Source organism: Bombina bombina, chromosome 4 (genome assembly GCF_027579735.1).
Source record: "Bombina bombina isolate aBomBom1 chromosome 4, aBomBom1.pri, whole genome shotgun sequence".
Classification (NCBI taxonomy): Eukaryota; Metazoa; Chordata; class Amphibia; order Anura; family Bombinatoridae; genus Bombina; species Bombina bombina.
The window spans coordinates 72,100,124-72,122,097 of record NC_069502.1 but is presented as its reverse complement, the minus strand read 5'-3'; the positions used below and the strand labels follow the sequence as shown (position 1 = coordinate 72,122,097).

Below are 21,974 nucleotides of genomic sequence, written 5' to 3'. Positions count from 1 at the left end.
CTTCTAGACTGGGGACTGCACTTAGACAAATTGATAAATCTCTTTGTGAATATCTTTTCAGTGCACATCCAAGGATAGCGAATTTCAGATTGGTCCCAAAAATTAATAAAAATAAATCCTCCCCTCCGGGCAGACCCATAGTGGCTGGTGAGGGATCACTATGTGAGTGCCTTGGTGAATGGCTAGGTAATTTATTACAGCCATTCATTCAGGAATTGCCAGGGTACATTAAAGATACTACGGATATATTGTTAAAATTTGAACATTTCAAATGGCACAGTAATTTTAAATGGTTAACCATAGATGTAAGTTCATTATATTCATGTATTCCTCATGCTTTAGGCATTGAGGCAGTCAAATACCATCTTCTTTTAAAAAGTACTTTTTCAACTGAACTAATTGAATTTATTTTGGAGGTTTTACGTTTCCTTCTGACTCACAATTATTTCCTGTTCGATGGAGGGTTCTACCTCCAGACCTGTGGCACGGCTATGGGGGCTAAGTTTGCCCCCACTTATGCGAACCTCTATATGGGGTGGTTCGAGTCCTCATATATCTTTGGTGATGAAAACATGTTTACAAATAAAATAAAACTATATGCCAGATATATTGATGACTTGATAATAATCTGGGATGGCACAGGTCTGGAGGCGAAGCGCTTCGTCGAACAGTTAAATAATAACAAAGTGAATTTGGTGTTTACATATTTGATCAATGACGAAACAATACAATATCTAGATATACAGGTCACAGGTGGGGATAATGTTATGATTGAATTATACAGAAAAGAAACCACAGGTAACACAATATTACGGGCTGACTCTTCTCATCCAATACATGTTACAAGGGCTATTCCCAAAGGACAACTAATTCGAATTAGAAGGATTTGTAATACTCTGACTAAATATGATGAATATTCTCTTGATCTTGTTCATCGTTTGATAGATAGGGTTTACAACAAAGACATCCTAATGAAATTGAGACTAGAAGTTAGGTCTCTAAATAGGAAAAAGCTCCTATATAGAAGTAACAAAAAGAAACCTAAAAATGTGTATAAAGCCACAAATAAGATCAGACCAGTTTATTTTGTCACGGCCTATAGTAAACAATTTCAGCAAATCAGTTCAATAATTAAAAACAATATGGATATACTAAAACTAGACCCCCAACTTTAATAAAGTCCTAGAAAAAGGATATAAGTTTGTTTCAAAAAGAGCGCCCACTATAGGTACCAAAGTTGTTAATTACTTTTATAATCCACAAAAACTAGGGTCAGAAACATGTCTTTCCAGAAAGGGCTTTTTTAAGTGTGGGAGACATCCATGTATGACGTGTCCCTATGCCATTGTAGGAGATAGCTTCATGTCCACAGCTAAGGGAGAAAATTACACACTCAAATACAGGTTGAATTGTTAAATATGTAATATATTTGATCACATGTAAAGTGTGTAAAAAACAATATACAGGATGCACCAGTCGAAATTTGAAAGACAGGATCAGAGAACATCTTCTTTCAATTGAGAAAGATCCACCAAAAACTCCTGTAGCAATTTTTTTTCCAAATATAGAGAAGGTAAAGAAGCACTACAGTTCCAGGCCATAGACTTCATACCATTTCAGATTAGAGTAGGTGATTGATTCAAAAGACTATTGGACAAAGAAGTCCAATGGATCTTTAGATTAAATACCAAGGAACCACAAGGTATAAATCTAAGATGGGATGTAGATTTGTACCAAGGGTAACATGTATATCAGTTTTGAATAGGTACCATATAGCTACTATGCAGTCTTTTCGATATTAATCAAGATATAGATATCATTCTCTAGGTGCAGGATTTTAATATTATATAGCAACAAATTGTATTACCTTTACATCTGGTAATGTGTGAGAAATATTGAATATAAATGCAGTTGGCATTTTATTACACAAATATATGTATATCTGCTATATAGATATTTAGCATTATAAAGTAATAAATAATCTGGATTTGTCAATGATAATTCTAGGATATTTTTTTCCTAGGTTCTTTAATATTCATGCATATTCAAATAGGCATTTAGTGTGTATATAACAGCTTACTCTATTTTGCAGAAGTGTCGTTCAATAATGTCTACTTGCCCTATATGAGATATGTATTTCACAAGTGTGCTTTTGTCAGACTTTGATACTTTAGAACATGGCAGCTGATATTATGAGAACGATAATAAGTGTAATTAGAGGTTTTTCCTCCTTTTTTCTTAGAAAGTGTTGCGCCCCTTATTACTATATTTTTATTGCTTATATGTTTCAATATATAGTGGTTTATGTTTTTATTACTTTTAGATCTTGTATAAATACTTGAGCTAAGTTATTATTTTGTTTTTAATATTTGAATGATTGGTGAACTACGCTATGTAAACTGGGTGTAGGTGTGTCAGTATCTCTAACAGCCGATTGGCAAATATATGCAGATGGGCGTATCTAAGACAGAGTTAAAGTCTGACAATTTACCTACCCCAGGTTATCTTTGAGAAAGCGCCAGAATGGCGTGAAACGCGTCAGATGACGTAGACACCGGCGTTTTGTGTACCTACACTCCTCTGTACCAAGCTATGGTGTATCGTGAGTTTATTTTATATTGATTGAAATAAAGGTGAAGTTTTACTAAATACACCGATTGCCAAGCTTTGATTGTTGCATTAGTTTTACATACCTGTCTTGTGCTGTATTCCGGATTAAACCCTTCTTTACAGTTATATTGTACAAGTGGTTAGATTTTTACATAGCTATACACGGACACAGGGTAGATCTTTTTACAGTCGTCACAAGATTCTTTTGTTTGTAAAGATAGAGAGATTTTTTTAAGAATTTGTAACCAAATGTTTTGGAATAAATTTATTTCATAAAGTAATTTGTGAATAAACATTAAGGCATTGCACTTTCTTCTTTATAAGCCTGGTGTGAAGTTACACTTTGTGGAAATGGGCAATGGACCTGCCGTGTGCCTGTGTCATGGCTTTCCAGAGAGCTGGTACTCTTGGAGATATCAGGTAAATATATACTAAAATCATTAGACTTATACATACTATATTGAATTCTCTAATTATTTTTAGAAAATAATCAGTCCAAACTGGACCAAAGACTACCATATCCAGTGCTAGGTTATAACCCAAGAGAACAAATAATGGATTTAGAGTTGCCAAAATCAATTACACAATTTTATATTTTTTCAGCACATAAATAATAAAATCCTCACAAATGGAAATACTATATCAAAACTGATATCACAAATAAAAACCTTTCTGGGAAGGTAATATCCAATCAGGTATCATATGGTATAAGTTGCAACACAGGGCTGATATATATTTTAAATATATTTATTTTATGTGGCTGCAAACATGGGTGCTTTTGCCCCTAGCTGTGTAAAAAATGTGTTCTAATGTTTATAATACACTGAGCTTTTGGGCTTTGCAAATATTTGTCGTTTTGCCACTAAACATTGTATGTGACTTAGCAGTGTCCAATAGCAAAGTGGCGTCCAGCACACTAAAGACCCAGGGAGGAACAAACTTCCAGGAGCTACTGCCAGGCTCCAAATAATAAGGCAATGGAGAAGTTCCTCATATGCTAAACGAATATACTTTATTTCATGACAGGATCAGACATAGACACAACGTTTTGGGGCCTTGATCACATGATTAAGGGGCAATGGCCCCGAAACGTTGTGTCTGTGTCTGATCCTGTCATGAAATAAAGTATATTCGTTTAGCATATGAGGAACTTCTCCATTGCCTTCTTTCTTAGGTTTAGCAGTGTGACCTGTCCAACTCCAGGTGTTCAATTAGTCTAAAACACATTGTAGAAACATAACAGATACAGTTTTTTCCGTCAGTTTCCAGCCTAGGAGACAGAGCTTCAGGCCGAATCGGCTTTTATTCAGCAGTCTCTCTTGTACCGTTGTACACATGTTGCAAGAATTAGCTGTCGGATTACAAACACATTCATTCCTATAGCACAGGTGCTATGCAGCTTGGTTGGACACTCATTAAATGATTATGTTTATAGACCCTTTGAAATAAGATACAAATTGTCTGTTATAAATATTTCACTCAGATTTGGTGTAGGAACATTGAACATTGTATTTATTATATTATATATTTGACATGTTATTATCAGGTATTTGTAGAACGCTAACAGGTTCTGCAGCGCAATGAACATAGGTGGTATAAAAAAAACAATTACAGGGATCAAATGGGTAGAGGGTCCTGCCGAGAGTTGCACTGTTGTAGTCGGCTCTTATGAAGGTGGACTATAAACAGCTGGGCTCATAGGCTTACATGCTATGGGGTTTAAGGGGACAGCAGTGGAGATAAGAAGGTTAGTGTAGGTTGTACGAGTCCCTGAATAGTAGAGTCTTCCAGGAACACTTGAAGCTTTTAAATCTAGGGGGAGTCTTGTGGAGCGAGGCAGAGAGTTCCATAAGATGGGAGCCAGTCTGGAGAAATGTTGTAAACGGGAATGTGAGGAGATAACAAGAGAGGAGGAGAGTAGATCATGAGCGGAGCAAAGGTGTAGGGGGGGGGAGGGAGAGTATCTGGAAAAAAGGTCTGAGATGTAGGGGGGGCAATGCAATTAAGTACTTTGTGTATCAGAGTGAGAATTTTGTGGTTAATCCTGGAGGCAAGAGGAAGCCAGTGAAGGGATTGGCAGAGAGGTGCGGCAGATGAAGAGAGACGTGCAAGGAAGATGAACCTGGCAGAGGCATTCAGTATGGATTGTAAAGGAGTTAGGAGGCAGCTAGGGAGACCAGAGAGGATGGAGTTGCAGTAGTCGAGGCGGGAAAGGATGAGAGAGTGGATTAAAATCTTAGTTGTGTCTTGTGACATGTGCTGTGAAATTGCTGTAAAGTTGAATGTACTTCAGGCTTTGTATACAGATCTGTAAAAAAGAATGATAAACATTTATAAAAAAAGTAGCATTTCTGCTTGATGTAATATTAATGTTTTTGTCTGAACGAAATATGAAACTGTGTTTGCTGCTTATTACACTTTTGTGGAACCTATTTTGTTTTTTCATTTCTATTATTGAAGATACCTGACCTGGCTGATGCTGGATTTAGAGTCATTGCACTGGATATGAAAGGATATGGCGATTCCTCTGCTCCAGCGGGTGAGCTCTTGTGTGATTTGTGTACAGATTTACACCTTTATTATAAAATAAAACATTATTTCTATAAAACAAATTGTTTGCAGCTTGTGGGAGTAATTGTTTCTTTTGGACTGTTTTCCCCCTCTTTTTATTTAAAGGATATAACATTTTAAAATAAAATTTTCATGGTGCATATAGCAATTTTACTTCTGTTAACAAATTTACTTCATTCTCTTGGTATCCTTTGTTGAACAGTATACCTAGGTACGGTCAGGAGCAGTATTGGGAGCTAGCAAAAACAGTTTACTTTCAACTTGTAACACAAGTGCTACCCCATGTGCACAAAAAGATTACTTCTAGTGGAGTTAGAGCGGAAGCATTAAATACAGCTCCACTTGTAATCTGTCCTGTAATAAGTAGCTTGATTATGGAGTATGGCCGTCCTTCTTTTTAAAAAAGAGAAAAAACCCAAAACATAATTAATTGCAAAACTGCCCAGTAGTACCATAGCATCCTTTTGTTGCATATTCTGATGATCTATTTATTGAAATAATATATTTATTTATTTTAGAAATAGAAGAGTATTCCCAGCAAGAACTGTGCAAGGTAAAAAATATTACGTTCAACATGTTTATTTTATATTGAATGAAAATAAAACATTTGTAATTTTAGTACATGTTTGTTAATACACGTTTTTGTGTTCATTTTCCTTGTAGGACTTGGTGGTTTTTCTTGATAAGCTGGTAAGCATTTTGATATACAGTAGTTCTACAGTTCTCAATATTAAAATTACATAGGAAGGATGGTTTTGCTGCTCTCTATCTTTTCCTGTCCCCCTGGGTCTGTACAGCTTTGATGTCTTTGAAGGTTGCCTCTTATCTCAGTACATTTAATTAGCTTTTCACAACTAGAGAGTGCTAGTTCATGTGTTCCATATAGATAACATTGTGCTCACTCCAATGGAGTTATTTATGAGTCATCACTGATTGGCTAAAATGCAAGCCTGTCAAAAGAAATGAGATAAAGGTACAGTCTGCAGAGGCTTAGATACAAGGTGATCACAGAGGTAAAAAGTGTATTAATATTACAGTGTTGTTTATGCAAAACTGGGGAATGGGTAATAAAGGGATTAGCTATCTTTTTAAACAATAACAAGTAGACTGTCCCTTTAGCTGTCAGTCAAGAACGTGTCTTGCGGTGGGATAGTTAATGTTACTGTTAATTACTAAAACAAAGAGAAATAACGATGGCACTACAAGTATTTCCTATATCATAAGTCCTTAGTTAAATGATATGATCTCCAATAGTTTATTTGGAAAGGAAGAGGTGCTGTACATAAAAAGAACTAGTATTGATAAAGCCTTTGATAAAGCCTTTGGGGGCGAAACATGTCAGGGGGAGTGGGGACGTTGAGTCTTTCTCTTTTTTTTAAACAGCAATTGTGGTGTATTAGGTGCTCTCGGTATTGCCTCTATTACTTATCCCATTATATATGCGGTGATGGCTAACTAATTGTGTCGCCTGTAATCATAGTAAATATGGCTTAGATTTGGATTAACCCTTAGACGGCTGAATATACACAACCAACAAGTGAAACAATTCTATCCATCTATTCCAATTATATATATGCCTAAGAATATTGGTACTTAGTATAAAGTCTATGCTTTATGCTTAGTCTAAATTACAGTTTTTAACTATATTGCTTTTGATTTAAGCCAGGGCATATACATCTCTATACTAGGGGGAAGTAATCCAATTGAACAATTTATCATTTAAGGAATACTAGCACTAAGTGCACGATTAACGCTGTATACTTTACCTTAATCCCAGACTAGTGCTATATCACTTTCAGTTTTAGCCCACGCATACAAAGCTATTTTCATTGGCAACGATAACATTCATGAGCTCAAACTTAGAAATATTAAAATCCAGTTATTTCATGGCAAGTGGATAATTTACTTTACGTGTTCAGATATGTGAAATTGCTACTAAAAGTTGCAACTTTGTATTTAAATAAAGATCACTATGTTGCAGTGTTTATTTGGTAATTAGAATGAGAACAATAGCAGCCTAAACCGTTGAACACACATCAGGGCAGAGTATTTACCCTTATACTCATCCCATATTCTTCTTTATTAACTTGTAAGGAAATCATTTGTGTATTCCAACCTAGATATTTATCAATAATTGGCTTTCGCTATTGTTTCCCTACATTGGTATTTACATTGTAATAATATCTGTTGCATATTAGGGGATCCTAATTATTTGGGGATATAGTAGTATCCAACAAACACCACCACATTGTGTTTTTAATTTAACCCTTTATTTTTTATTTGAACGTTTATTAAACCCCTTCTTTCGTGAAATGACAATTTGTGTCTACTTTGATAATACTTTGGTCCCCCAGCAAATTCCATTCCTAGCCTTCCAGCTAAATAAGGCCTCTCCTTTGTGCACTGTAATATACGCAGCTTATTTCCAAAAATCAATGCACTGCAAGCTTGGTGTTTACAATACAAGCCAAAAATCATTGTGATCTCTGAATCATGGCTAACTGCAAAAATACCTGACTCTGCCATTGCAATACATGGGTATTCATGCCATAGAATTGACAGAGCAAAGAGAGGAGGCGGCATTGTAATTTATGTTGACAACTCCACAAAGTTCACCCCCATACAAAAATCTAGCTCTCCTGCCACCTTTGATTTCCTTTCTGGCAAAATTGAGATCCCGTGCAGTAAATCAATCATTGTTGCAGGAATCTACCGCCCACCTAGCTCCCCTGTGCATTCCATTTCGGACATAGCACAGCTCCTTAGGGAATCCATAACTCAAAACCCGAAAAGTGAAATTTTGGTTTTTGGAGATTTTAACATCGATTGGCTGAATCCAAAAAATAACAGTTGTCACTAGCTGTTTAAATCTTTGCAGCTAATGCAATTAATCTCCTCCCCAACTCGCATAAACCTCAAAAGCCATAATCATACCCTGCTCGACTGGATTCTCTCCACTTCTCCCGACCGAATCCAGGAGGCAGGTGTTCTCCCTAACAATTTCAGTGACCACTGCTTAGTGTACTGTGTGCGCAAAATAAAGGCTACTAAATCCTCTCCCAAGGTTAAAATCACCAGGTCCTTCAAAAAAATGTAATCTTCAATCATTTCTAAATGACATCAAGAACCTCCCCTGGCACAGATTAAACCTAATCCCACATCTAGACTCTGCAGTTGAATTCTTTCAGTTTGAACTCCTACAAGTTTGGAATTTACATGCACCGCTGCGTAAGGTGAGAGTAAAAGGAGCACACTTGAATTGGATCACAGCTGACCTCATTCAAATGTACCAATTTCGGGATTCATTGTGGTCAAAGTTCAAGCATACTGGCTCTATGAATGATCACTGTGTATATAGACAATGGCGAAATATATGTACTAAACAAACAAAATTGGCTAAGGCGCAATATTTCTGTGAAAATCTGCACAATAATATATCTAACCCTAGAAAGTTTTGGAAACTCATAAATAACTTACAAAATCAACCAATCCACTCCCAACCCTCCACTGTCAATGTGGATAACCAAAATCTGCAATTCCCCTTAGAAGTAGCAAATGCCTTTAACAATTATTTTGTCGGATGCTCCACCACCCTGATTGACAAACTAATAAATGGAACGCATCCTGAAGCTACAAATGTGGATCAGGCCCCACTAAAACAGCAAAGACCCAATATAGAAAAGTTAAATTTTAGACCTGTACCCTTCAATGTCATTAAGAAACACCTCAATAATCTAAAAATGAAAAACCAGTCAGGACCTGATCAAATCCCAGCAATGCTGTTGAAGCTCAGTGTGCCGGCAATTGCTAAGCCTGTCACAACCCTAATTAACGAATCCTTGGTGTCTGGATACATACCCAAACTCTGGAAAACTGCAAGAGTAGTGCCTATTCATGAAAGTGGGGAGTTAACCTTGGTTTCTAACTATCGTTCTATATCATTGCTCCCTGTATTGTCAAAAATCTTAGAAAAATGCGTCCATACGCAATTATGCGAGTATTATCAACTTTCTAACTATCTGACCCCTGCTCAATCAGGTTTTAGACCGAATCACTCCACTACAACTGCCCTCCTAAAAGTTTGCAACGACATCCAAACTGGCATGGAACAAGGAGACCTAACTGGAGCTATTTTCCTTGATTTTGCAAAGGCTTTTGACACAGTGGACCATGACATACTACTTCTCAAACTAAAAAACTCTCGTATTGCTGATCGCCCGTTAACCTGGTTTAAATTATATGTATCGGATCGATCACAATATGTCTCTGTCTCTAACAGTGACTCCCTCCCTCTCCCAGTCACGTGTGGTGTTCCCCAAGGTTCCATTATCGGCCCCCTACTATTCACAGTATTTATAAATGATTTGCCTAATGTCTGCAAATCCTCAACTGTACACATGTACGCAGACGACACGGTAATCTATGCAAACAAATCCGATCTGCCGCAGCTTGAAGCAGTGCTCCAAGACCAGTTCACAGAGGTAGAAAAGTGGATCTCGAAAAACAAACTCTTCCTAAACACTCACAATGATCTTTAGAACAGGACCTAAAATACAAAAATTACAAAATTCCCATCTTCGCATCAAAACAAAATCCAATTGCACGCTGACCGCAGTCCACTCTTTTAAATACTTAGGTATGTTGTTAGACCCTCAATCTATTTTTTGGACTCCACATAGAAAAACTTAACTCTAAACTTTATCCAAAACTAGGAAATCTATTTGCATATTAGCAGGAGGGTTTTAAAATATTTGCAGAAAATAAAGGAACATTCTAGAGTAAAAATAAAATCCTTCTCTTGCCATGTATGTGTATATTGCCATGTATGGGTATATTAACGTGTATGGGTATATTGCTGTGTATGGGTATATTGCCGTGTATGGGTATATTGCCGTGTATGGGTATATTGCCGTGTATGGGTATATTGCCATGTATGGGTATATTAACGTGTATGGGTATATTGCTGTGTATGGGTATATTGCTGTGTATGGGTATATTGCCGTGTATGGGTATATTGCCGTGTATGGGTATATTGCCGTGTATGGGTATATTGCCGTGTATGGGTATATTGCCGTGTATGGGTATATTGCCGTGTATGGGTATATTGCCGTGTATGGGTATATTGCCGTGTATGGGTATATTGCCGTGTATGGGTATATTGCCGTGTATGGGTATATTGCCGTGTATGGGTATATTGCCGTGTATGGGTATATTGCCATGTATGTGTATATTAACGTGTATGGGTATATTGCTGTGTATGGGTATATTGCCGTGTATGGGTATATTGCCGTGTATGGGTATATTGCCGTGTATGGGTCTATTGCCGTGTATGGGTCTATTGCCGTGTATGGATATATTGCCGTGTATGGGTCTATTGCCGTGTATGGGTCTATTGCCGTGTATGGGTATATTGCCGTATATTGCTGTGTATGAGTATATTGCCGTGTATGGGTATATTGCCATGTATGGGTATATTGCCGTGTATGGGTATTTTGCCTTGTATGGGTATTTTGCTGTATATGGTAACCACTGTCATGACATAAAACGCACATGAATACATTTACATTTTGAATAGAGCTTTTGTTGAAATAATAGTAAAAGTTATAATTTGTTCATTAATAGCTTTTACTGTGCCGGAGTATAGGCATGTGCATAAATTCATATTCAGCATTTGTTCACAAAACAAATATGGCCACAGGCAACATTCTATAGCAAGTCAACAAAAATGTCTTGTACTTACAAGGTATTTACTGAGCCTTTATCCTTAAACGCATAGTCAGATATGGATTATGTTTACAAATAAAATGATCTAACATAATAAAGTGGTTTATTTTGACACCATAATGACCCTTTAATAAAATAATTTCATGTAATAGAAATTACAGTTCAGAAATAGTTTTTGTGCATATACAGACTGTTTCAGAAATGCCACAAGCCAGTATGTAGTTTTACAGTGATCTGACCCCCTATGAGGTTTTGCTTGATCTTTTTACGTTTTCTAAAGATGCAGAGAGGCATTTTGGCTGTATAAAGAATTACTTTTGCACTACTTAACATGTATAAAATAGATAGCTGCAGAGTTATAAAGGTCAGACTCCATCAGCTTGTTATATCAGTGTTTGATTTTCTCTTGCTGCTAAGTGTCCTCTGGGAAAGTTGAGTGCATATTGCACTAGATAATTAAGTACAGTTGTACTCTCAGTGCGGTGAATAGGAATCTCTGTATAACTAACAAGGATATAGCAGTAGGCAATCAGGGCTTTGGTTTTGTATCGCTGCTGTTAAGCACCTGTATGAGATAGGCAGCTTTGCTTCCTGAGTGTCATTATTTGCACAAGATGTGATTATATCCCTGTGCGAGTGGTTGATCAATAGCTCAGTGCTACAGGTAGAAATGCATGTGTCTCCTCAGTACAACTGTACCAATGTGTTTAACCCCTTTGCGGTAGGATTAGGAACGTACATGTGTCGTAAGAACTGTATGACAACAATGTTTATGTGTTTTACCTACTTCACTACGCTGCCATGGAAAGGAAGTCTCAACAAAATGATTCCAAGAGCAAGCAATACAAGTTATAATAGAAGTAAACTGGAATGTTTTTAAAAATTGTACTTTCTATATAATAATAAAAGTTTAATTTGAACGTTCACATCCCTTTAAAGGGACACTAAAGCCAAAATTAAACTTTCAGGATTTAGATAGAGCAAGCAAGTTTAAGAGGCTTTACAATTTACTTCCATTAACAAATTTTGCACAGTCTTTTTATATTCACACTTTCTGAGGCAATAGCTCCTACTGAGCATGTGCACAAGCTCACAGAGTATACGTATACTAGTCTGTAATTGGCTGATGGCTGTCACATGATACAGGGGGCCGGGAAATGGGGAAAAATACATAATAATGTCAGAAAAAAATGAACTGCTTATTTGAAATTCAGAGTAAGTGTCATTGCATTGTTTTTTTATTTTGCACTTGGTAATTATGTAATTCTACTGTATTTATTGGGCTTTAAGCGGCAGCTGCTCTATCACACTTAGGTTATAATTAGTAAAACAAATATATATTTTAGCCTGAAATTTCCCTACAATAAATAGGTGAAGACTCTTATAGGGCCTGATATTCAAAAGCTGACCGGCATGGAGAGAAATCAGGCAAAGTCTTTGGGATTTTCTTTAGACCTTATATTGTAATGTAGGCACCTCCCCTTCACATCAAGAACCTGCATAGTGAGATAAATATCTTTCAAATAAAAATTTGTGTTTCTACTATTTTTTTATTGACCTCTCCATACTGACGAGATGTCTTAGATCATCTCACCTGAGCGGAGAGCTTTTGAATATCAGGCCCATAGTATAATAGGCCACAGTTCTTTCCATCAAGTGCTCTCTACCATATTTGTGAAATGCCATTTTATGGAACACTTCTTTCCTCTCACTACTGACTGAGTGCCCGATCTTAAGCTTTACGATTAGGCGAGATGATCTAAGAAATCTCGTCAGTACAGCGAAGGCCCTCAAAGAATTTTAGTAACGTTAATTTTAACTTGAGAGATGTTTATCTCACTCTCTGTATATGAGGGAGATTCACATATATTACAATACTTGGGCCCTGAGTATTCACTATCTGTTTAGCCCTAAGGCAAAATGCAGTCTGCATGTCTGCAGAAAGAACAGGACACATGAGGGAACCATTAGCACTTTCAATTTGCAGTGTTGATCCACAACAGGCTGTTATCTTTAAACAGTGCTTTGCTCTGGCTGCATTGTGTACATTTTCCTTAACAAAGTGCAGCCACAGCAAAGCACTTTTTGAAGAGAACAGTGAAAAAACAGGGTAGCACCACAAAACAGCAGCGCATTGATTGATACAATATACTATATACAACTTTAAAAATGGCTTTATACTCCAGTTAATCAGTATATTGAGCTGGTGCTTTATTATAACTGCCTAAATTAAAATTGTATTTAATTTCAAAATGACCTGCAGAAAATTTTTGACTAAAAAAATGTCATTGCAGAAAGTAAAAAATAAAAAGTTCTGCCTCTGGGCTGTTTAGGAAACTTTCTGATTCTTCCTTAAAAGTAGATGACTAGCATTAGTAGTTTCTATGACTGTATATCAAAGACAGCTCTACAAATAAGTGTCCGATAATGTGTGTATTTGTGTTTACAATTACAGTAATAACAAAAAATGAGAGATAAGCTTACTATTGCCCAAGGGCTAGCAGATATACAAAACAAATAGATTCTCAACATGATCTAGCAAGAATACTTGCCCAGTCTAGAGATCTAGGGCTTGATAATCAAATGTTTACAAGCAAAAATGTGAAAAAACAGGTTTAGCCTCTCAGGGACAGTCTTTGTTATTCTCAAATAAAATGGGCTGTCCCTGCGAATTACGAGCTGTCTCCCATATAAATAATAAGAGCCGTCTGCTATGTAAAAGTTCGCAATGGAGAATAAAGTACACAAAAAGAACTTGCAGTATGTTTAAACTTTAATATCACGCCTAATACAAATCAAAATTCACTGTTTTCAGTGCACTGTAACTTAAAATCACTATTCATTCATATGCATAGGATTTCCTTTCAGAGTAATTAGTGTTTTGAGTATTTTGATAAAAGCTTGCCACCTTTTAAGTTGCAAGAAAAAACAGTGAGACTGTAGGGCGAAAATGTTTACAGAATTATGCTCGGATTTGAGAGACAATATCATATAGCCCCATGGAACTCCCATCTTCAGCCCATTTTACGAAAAATCAACAATTTATGCTCTGTATTTTGTACTTTCTATGTGTTTTTTGCACATCCGGTGTACTTAAATTACGGTTTATGCTTTGCATATTTAAAATTATTTATTATAGTGTAATATACATTTTTTTTTGATAATTGTGTTACGATTTTTGAGGCATCTTAACAATACAATTTTCCTGCATATTTTTGTGTGAATTATTTAACTACTAGTCCTAAAGCAAGTTCACACGGGCCATTTTTTGCAGTACAGCGGTCCCACCCCTTGCGCTCTCTCCCTCCCCCTCTCTTTTGCGCTCTTTCTCTCCCCCTCTATTTTGCGCTCTCTCTCCCCCTCTCTCTTTCATGTAATTGGCAAGAGTCCATGAGCTAGTGACGTATGGGATATACAATCCTACCAGGAGGGGCAAAGTTTCCCAAACCTCAAAATGCCTATAAATACACCCCTCACCACACCCACAATTCAGTTTTACAAACTTTGCCTCCTATGGAGGTGGTGAAGCAAGTTTGTGCTAAGATTTCTACGTTGACATGCGCTTCTCAGCATTTTGAAGCCCGATTCTTCTCAGAGTACAGCGAATGTCAGAGGGATGTGAAGGGAGTATCACCTATTGAATGCAATGATTTTCCTAACGGGGGTCTATTTCATAGGTTCTCTGTTATCGGTCGTAGAGATTCATCTCCTACCTCCCTTTTGAGATCGACGATATACTCTCATATACCATTACCTCTACTGATAACTGTTTCAGTACTGGTCTGGCTATCTGCTATTTGTGGATGGGTGCCTTTTTGGTAAGTATGTTTTTTATTACCTAAGACACCCCAGCTATGGTCTGGCACTTTATGCATTTATATAGTTCTAAATATATGTATTGTACTTATATTTGCCATGAGTCAGGTTCATGTATTTCCTTGTGCAGACTATCAGTTTCATATTTGGGAAATTAAACATATTAAGAAATATTTTTTTCTTACCTGGGGTTTAGTCTTTCAAATTGCGGGCAGCATTAGGCCCACGGGTGCGCCAAATGCTAGACTTTATTGCGTCATCCTTGGCGCGAGAATTTTTTTGGCGCGAAAAGTACGTTCGTTGACGATAGTTCGTCACTTCCGGCGTCGTAGTTGATGCGGGAGTCTTACACACGGTCGCGTCATTAGTAACGCAAGTGTGTCATTTCCGGATGTTGTTGTCGCCAAATATTTTTCTCTCATGTTGGGCGTCATACTTGCCGCCAAATTTTTCAGTAGTTTTATACCCCATTGCTGTTTGCCTCATGCCTTTCTCTATGTCAGAGGGCTATGCTGTTTGCATTTTTTTTCCATTCCTGAAACTGTCATATAAGGAAATTGATAATTTTGCTTTATATGTTGTTTTTTCTTTTACATTTTGCAAAATGTCTCAATCTGGTCCTTGCTCAGAAGTATCTGTTGGAACGTTGCTGCCTGACATCGGTTCTACCAAAGCTAATTGCATTTGTTGTAAGATTGTGGAAATTATATCTCCGAATGTCATTTGTAATAGTTGTCATGATAAACTTTTACACGCAGAGAATGTATCCATCAGTAATAGTGCATTGCCAGTTGCAGTTCCTTCAACTTCTAATGTACATGATATACCTATGAATTTTAAAGAATTTGTTACTGATTCTATTCAGAAGGCTTTGTCTGCATTTCCGCCTTCTAATAAACGTAAAAGGTCTTTTAAAACTTCTCATAAAGTTGAAGAAATTTCAAGTGACCGGCAACATAATGATTTAGCCTCCTCTGATGAGGATCTATCTGATTCAGAAGATCCTTCCTCAGATATTGACACTGACAAATCTACTTATTTGTTTAAAATAGAGTATATTCGTTCTTTGTTAAAAGAAGTGTTAATTACTTTGGATATTGAGGAAGCTAGTCCTCTTGACATTAAGACTAGTAAGCGTTTAAATGCTGTTTTTAAACCTCCTGTGGTTACTCCAGAGGTTTTTCCTATTCCTGATGCTATTTCTGATATGATTTCTAAGGAATGGAATAAGCCAGGTACTCCTTTTATTCCTTCTTCAAGGTTTAAAAAATTGTATCCTTTACCAGCAATTTCTATAGAGTTTTGGGAAAAGATCCCCAAAGTTGATGGGGCTATTTCTACTCTTGCTAAACGTACCACTATTCCTATGGAAGATAGTACTTCGTTTAAAGATCCTTTAGATAGGAAACTTGAATCCTATCTAAGGAAAGCCTATTTATATTCAATTCATCTTCTCAGGCCTGCAATTTCTTTGGCTGATGTTGCAGCTGCATCAACTTTTTGGTTGGAGAATTTAGCGCAACAAGAGTTGGATTCTGACAAATCTAGCATTGCTCGTTTACTGCAACCTTATATTTTATTTGTGATGCCATTTTTAACATTATCAAAATTGATGTTAGATCCATGTCTTTAGCTATTTTAGCTAGAAGAGCTTTGTGGCTTAAATCTTGGAATGCTGATATGACATCTAAATCTAGATTATTATCTCTTTCTTTCCAAGGTAATAATTTATTTGGTTCTCAGTTGGATTCTATTATTTCAACTGTTACTGGAGGAAAAGGGTTTTTTCTGCCTCAGGATAAAAAAACCTAAGGGTAAATCTAAGGCTTCTAACCGTTTTCGTTCCATTCGTCAAAATAAGGAACAAAAATCTAAGCCTTCCCTCAAGGAATCTGCTTCCAATTGGAAGCCTTCCTCAAATTGGAATAAATCCAAGCCATTTAAGAAACCAAAGTCAGCCCCTAAGTCTGCATGAAGGTGCATCCCTCATTCCAGCTCAGCTGGTAGGGGGCAGATTAAGGTTTTTCAAGGATTTTTGGATAAATTCTGTCCAAAATCATTGGATTCAGAGCATTGTCTCTCAAGGGTATCGAATAGGTGTCAGAGTAAGACCTCCTGTGAGAAGATTCTTTCTCTCACTTATCCCAGCAAATCCAGTAAAAGCTCAGGCTTTTCTGAAGTGTGTGTCAGACCTGGAGTCTTCAGGGGTAATAATGCCGGTTCCTTTTCAGGAACAGGGTCTGGGGTTTTATTCAAATCTATTCATTGTCCCAAAGAAGGAAAATTCATTCAGACCAGTTCTGGATCTGAAAATTTTGAATCGCTATGTAAGAGTACCAACTTTCAAGATGGTGACTATAAGGACTATTCTGCCTTTTGTTCAGCAAGGACATTATATGTCTACAATAGACTTGCAGGATGCATACCTTCATATTCCGATTCATCCAGAAAATTATCAGTTCCTGAGATTCTCTTTTCTAGACAAGCATTACCAATTTGTTGCTCTTCCATTTGGCCTAGCAACAGCTCCAAGAATCTTTTCCAAGGTTCTAGGTGCGCTACTCTCTGTAATCAGAGAGCACGGTATTGCAGTGTTTCCTTATTTGGACGATATCTTGTTACTAGCTCAGTCTTTACGTTCTGCAGAATCTCACACAAATCAACTAGTGTTGTCTCTTCAAAGACATGGTTGGAGGATCAATTTACCAAAACGTTTCTTGATTCCTCAGACAAGGGTCACCTTTTTAGGTTTCCAGATAGATTCAGTGTCCATGACTCTGTCTCTAACAGACAAGAGACGTTTGAAATTGGTTGCAGGCTGTCGGCACCTTCAATCTCAGTCATTCCCTTCAGTGGCTATGTGCATTGAAGTTTTAGGCCTCATGACTGCAGCATCGGACGCGATTCCTTTTGCTCGTTTTCACATGAGACCTCTCCAGCTTTGCATGTTGAATCAATGGTGCAGGGATTATACAAAGATATCACAGTTAATATCCTTAAATCCCAATATTCGACACTCTCTGACGTGGTGGTTAAATCACCAGCGTTTAGTTCAAGGGGCCTCCTTTGTTCGGCCAACCTGGACTGTGATCACTACAGACGCAAGTCTTTCAGGTTAGGGAGCTGTTTGGGGATCTCTGACAGCACAAGGGGTTTGGAAATCTTAAGAGGCGAGATTACCAATCAATATTTTAGTACTCCGTGCAATTTTCAGAGCTCTTCAGTTTTGGCAACTGTTGAAGAGAGAACCGTTCATTTGCTTTCAGACAGACAATATCACAACTGTGGCATATGTCAATCATCAGGGTGGGACTCACAGTCCTCAAGCAATGAAAGAAGTATCTCGGATACTTTTTTGGGCGGAATCCAGCTCCTGTCTAATCTCTGCAGTGCATATCCCAGGTGTAGACAATTGGAAGGCAGATTATCTCAGACGTCAGACTTTACATCCAGGGGAGTGGTCTCTCCATCCAGATGTGTTTTCTCAGATTGTTCAGATGTGGGGTCTTCCAGAGATAGATCTCATGGCCTCTCATCTAAACAAGAAACTTCCCAGATACCTGTCCATGTCCAGGGATGTTCAGGCGGAAGCAGTGGATGCGCTGACACTTCCTTGGTGTTATCATCCTGCTTACATTTTTCCGCCTCTAGTTCTTCTTCCAAGAGTGATATCCAAAATCATCATGGAACAATTGTTTGTGTTGCTGGTGGCTCCAGCATGGCCACACAGGTTTTGGTATGCGAATCTTGTTCGGAAGTCCAGTTGCCAACCTTGGCCACTTCCGTGGAAATTAAACACTTAGTACTAAGTAGTAATTAATACTATGTTACAAGCTCGTAAATCTGTCTCTAGGAAGATTTATTATCGAGTTTGGAAGACCTGCATTTCCTGGTGTTCTTCTCATAAATTTTCTTGGCATTCTTTCAGAATTCCTAGAATTCTACAGTTTCTTTAGGATGGTTTGGATAAGGGTTTGTCTGCAAGTTCCTTGAAGGGAAAAATCTCTGCCCTTTCTGTTTTATTTCATAGAAAGATTGCTAAACTTCCTGATATTCACTGTTTTGTACAGGCTTTAGTTCGTATTAAGCCCGTCATTAAATCAATTTCTCCTCCTTGGAGTCTAAATTTGGTTTTGAAGGCGTTACAGGCTCCTCCATTTGAGCCTATGCATTCTTTGGACATTAACTACTTTCTTGGAAAGTGTTGTTCCTTTTGGCCATCTCTTCTGTTAGAAGAGTTTCTGAGCTATCTGCTCTTTCTTGTGAATCTCCTTTTCTAATTTTTCATCAGGATAAGGAGGTTTTGCGGACTTCATTTACATTTTTGCCTAAAGTTGGGAATTCTAACAACATTAGTATAGAAATTGTCCCTTCCTTGTGTCCTAATCCTAAGAATTCTATGGAAAGATCCTTACATTCTTTTGATGTGGTAAGAGCTTTGAAATATTATGTTGAAGCTACTAAAGATTTCAGGAAGACTTCTAGTCTATTTGTTATATTTTCGGGTCCTAGGAAAGGTCAGAAGGCTTCTGCTATTTTCTTGGCTTCTTGGTTAAAGATTTTGATTCATTCAGCTTATTTGGAGTCGGGTAAGACCCCGCCTCAGAGACTTACAGCTCATTCTACTAGATCAGTCTCCACTTCGTGGGTTTTTAAGAATGAAGCTTCAGTTGATCAGATTTGCAAAGCAGCAACTTGGTCTTCTTTGCATACATTTACTAAATTCTACCGTTTTGATGTATTTGCTTCTTCAGAAGCAGTTTTTGGTAGAAAAGTCCTTCAGGCAGCTGTTTCAATTTGATTCTTCTGCTGATGTTTTAAGTTTTTCTTGTCATTAAAAGAATAAACTTATTATTTGGGTTGTGGATTATTTTTTCAGCGGAAAATTGCTGTTTTTTATTTTATCCCTCCCTCTCTAGTGACTCTTGCGTGGAGTTCCACATCTTGGGTATTGATATCCCATACGTCACTAGCTCATGGACTCTTGCCAATTACATGAAAGAAAACATAATTTATGTAAGAACTTACCTGATAAATGTATTTCTCTTGTTAAGTGTATCCAGTCCACGGATCATCCATTACTTGTGGGATATTCTCCTCCCCAACAGGACGTTGCAAGAGGATCACCCACAGCAGAGCTGCTATATAGCTCCTCCCCTCACTGTCATATCCAGTCATTCTCTTGCAACTCTCAACAAAGATGGATGTAGTAAGAGGAGTGTGGTGTATTATAGTTATTTTCTAACTTCAATCAAAAGTTATGTTATTTTTAAATGGTACCAGAGTGTACTGTTTTATCAAAGGCAGCATTAGAAGAAGAATCTGCCTGTGATTTCTATGATCTTAGCAGAAGTAACTAAGATCCATTGCTGTTCTCACATATTCTGAGGAGTGAGGTAACTTCAGAGGGGGAATGGCGTGCAGGTTTTCCTGCAATAAGGTATGTGCAGTAAACATATTTCTAGGGATGGAACTTGCTAGAAAAATGCTGCTGATACCGGATTAATGTATGTTAAGCCTAAATGCAGTGATTTAATAGCGACTAGTATCAGGCTTATTAACAGAGATACATACTCTTTTAAAAGTGTAATATAAAACGTTTGCTGGCATGTTAATCATTTTTATATATGTTTGGTGACGAAACTTATTGGGGCCTAGTTTTTTCTCCACATGGCTGGCTTGATTTTTGCCTAGAAACAGTTTCCTGAGGTTTTCCACTGTTGTAATATGAGTGGGAGGGGCCTATTTTAGCGCTTTTCTGCGCAGCTGAAATTACAGACAGAGACACTAAGCTTCCTTCTGCATGATACAGGACATCTCTGAAGGGCTCAAAAGGCTTCAAAAGTCGTGTTTGAGGAGGGTAACAACCACAGTAGACCTGTGGCAGTTGTTGTGACTGTGTTTTAAAAACGTTTTTGTCATTTATTATCCGTTTTTGGTATTAAGGGGTTAATCATCCATTTGCAAGTGGGTGCAATGCTCTGCTAACTAGTTACATACACTGTAAAAATTTCGTTAGTGTAACTGCCTTTTTTCACTGTTATTTCAAATTTTGCTAAATTTGTTTCTCTTAAAGGCACAGTAACGTTTTTTATATTGCTTGTTAACTTGGTTTAAAGTGTTTTCCAAGCTTGCTAGTCTCATTGCTAGTCTGTATAAACATGTCTGACACAGAGGAAACTACTTGTTCATTATGTTTAAAAGCCATGGTGGAGCCCCATAGGAGAATGTGTACTAAATGTATTGATTTCACCTTAAACAGTAAAAATCAGTCTTTATCTATAAAAGAATTGTCACCAGAGGGGTCTGTCGAGGGGGAAGTTATGCCGACTAACTCTCCCCATGTGTCGGACCCTTCGCCTCCCGCTCGAGCGACGCACGCTAATATGGCGCCAAGTACATCAGGGATGCCCATAGCGATTACTTTGCAGGACATGGCTGCAATCATGAATAATACCCTGTCACAGGTATTAGCCAGATTGCCTGAATTAAGAGGCAAGCGCGATAGCTCTGGGGTTAGACGAGATAAAGAGCGCGTAGATGCTGTAAGAGCCATGTCTGATACTGCGTCACAATATGCAGAACCTGAGGATGGAGAGCTTCAGTCTGTGGGTGACGTCTCTGAATTGGGGAGACCCGATTCAGAGATTTCTAATTTTAAATTTAAGCTTGAGAACCTCCGTGTATTGCTTGGGGAGGTATTAGCTGCTCTGAATGGCTGTGACACAATTGCAGTGCCAGAGAAATTGTGTAGGCTGGATAAATGCTATGCAGTGCCGGTGAGTACTGGTGTTTTTCCAATACCTAAGAGGCTTACAGAAATCATTAGTAAGGAGTGGGATAGACCCGGTGTGCCTTTTTCCCCACCTCCTATATTTAGAATTTTTTTTCCAATAGATGCAACTACACGGTACTTATGGCAGACAGTCCCTAAGGTGGAAGGAGCAGTTTCTACTTTAGCAAAGCGTACCACTATCCCGGTTGAGGATAGTTGTGCTTTTTCAGATCCAATGGATAAAAAATTAGAGGGTTACCTTAAGAAAATGTTTATTCAACAAGGTTTTATTTTACAGCCCCTTGCATGCATTGCGCCTGTCACTGCTGCGGCGGCATTCTGGTTTGAGGCCCTGGAAGAGGCCATCCATACAGCTCCATTGACTGAAATTATTGACAAGCTTAGAACACTTAAGCTAGCTAACTCATTTGTTTCTGATGCCATTGTTCATTTGACTAAACTAACGGCTAAGAATTCC

General features: G+C 37.7%; 1 protein-coding gene across 1 annotated transcript in view; it reads left to right on the top strand.

The window, feature by feature from the left end:
- The window catches only part of EPHX2 (epoxide hydrolase 2), a 422,238-nt gene that overhangs the window by 66,907 nt on the left and 333,357 nt on the right, over positions 1-21,974 (top strand). Inside the window, exons 7-10 of the mRNA XM_053709506.1 lie at positions 2,935-3,030; positions 5,071-5,149; positions 5,700-5,734; positions 5,845-5,871. Of these exons, the coding sequence (XP_053565481.1) occupies positions 2,935-3,030; positions 5,071-5,149; positions 5,700-5,734; positions 5,845-5,871 (237 nt within the window). The remainder of the gene's footprint in view (positions 1-2,934; positions 3,031-5,070; positions 5,150-5,699; positions 5,735-5,844; positions 5,872-21,974) is intronic.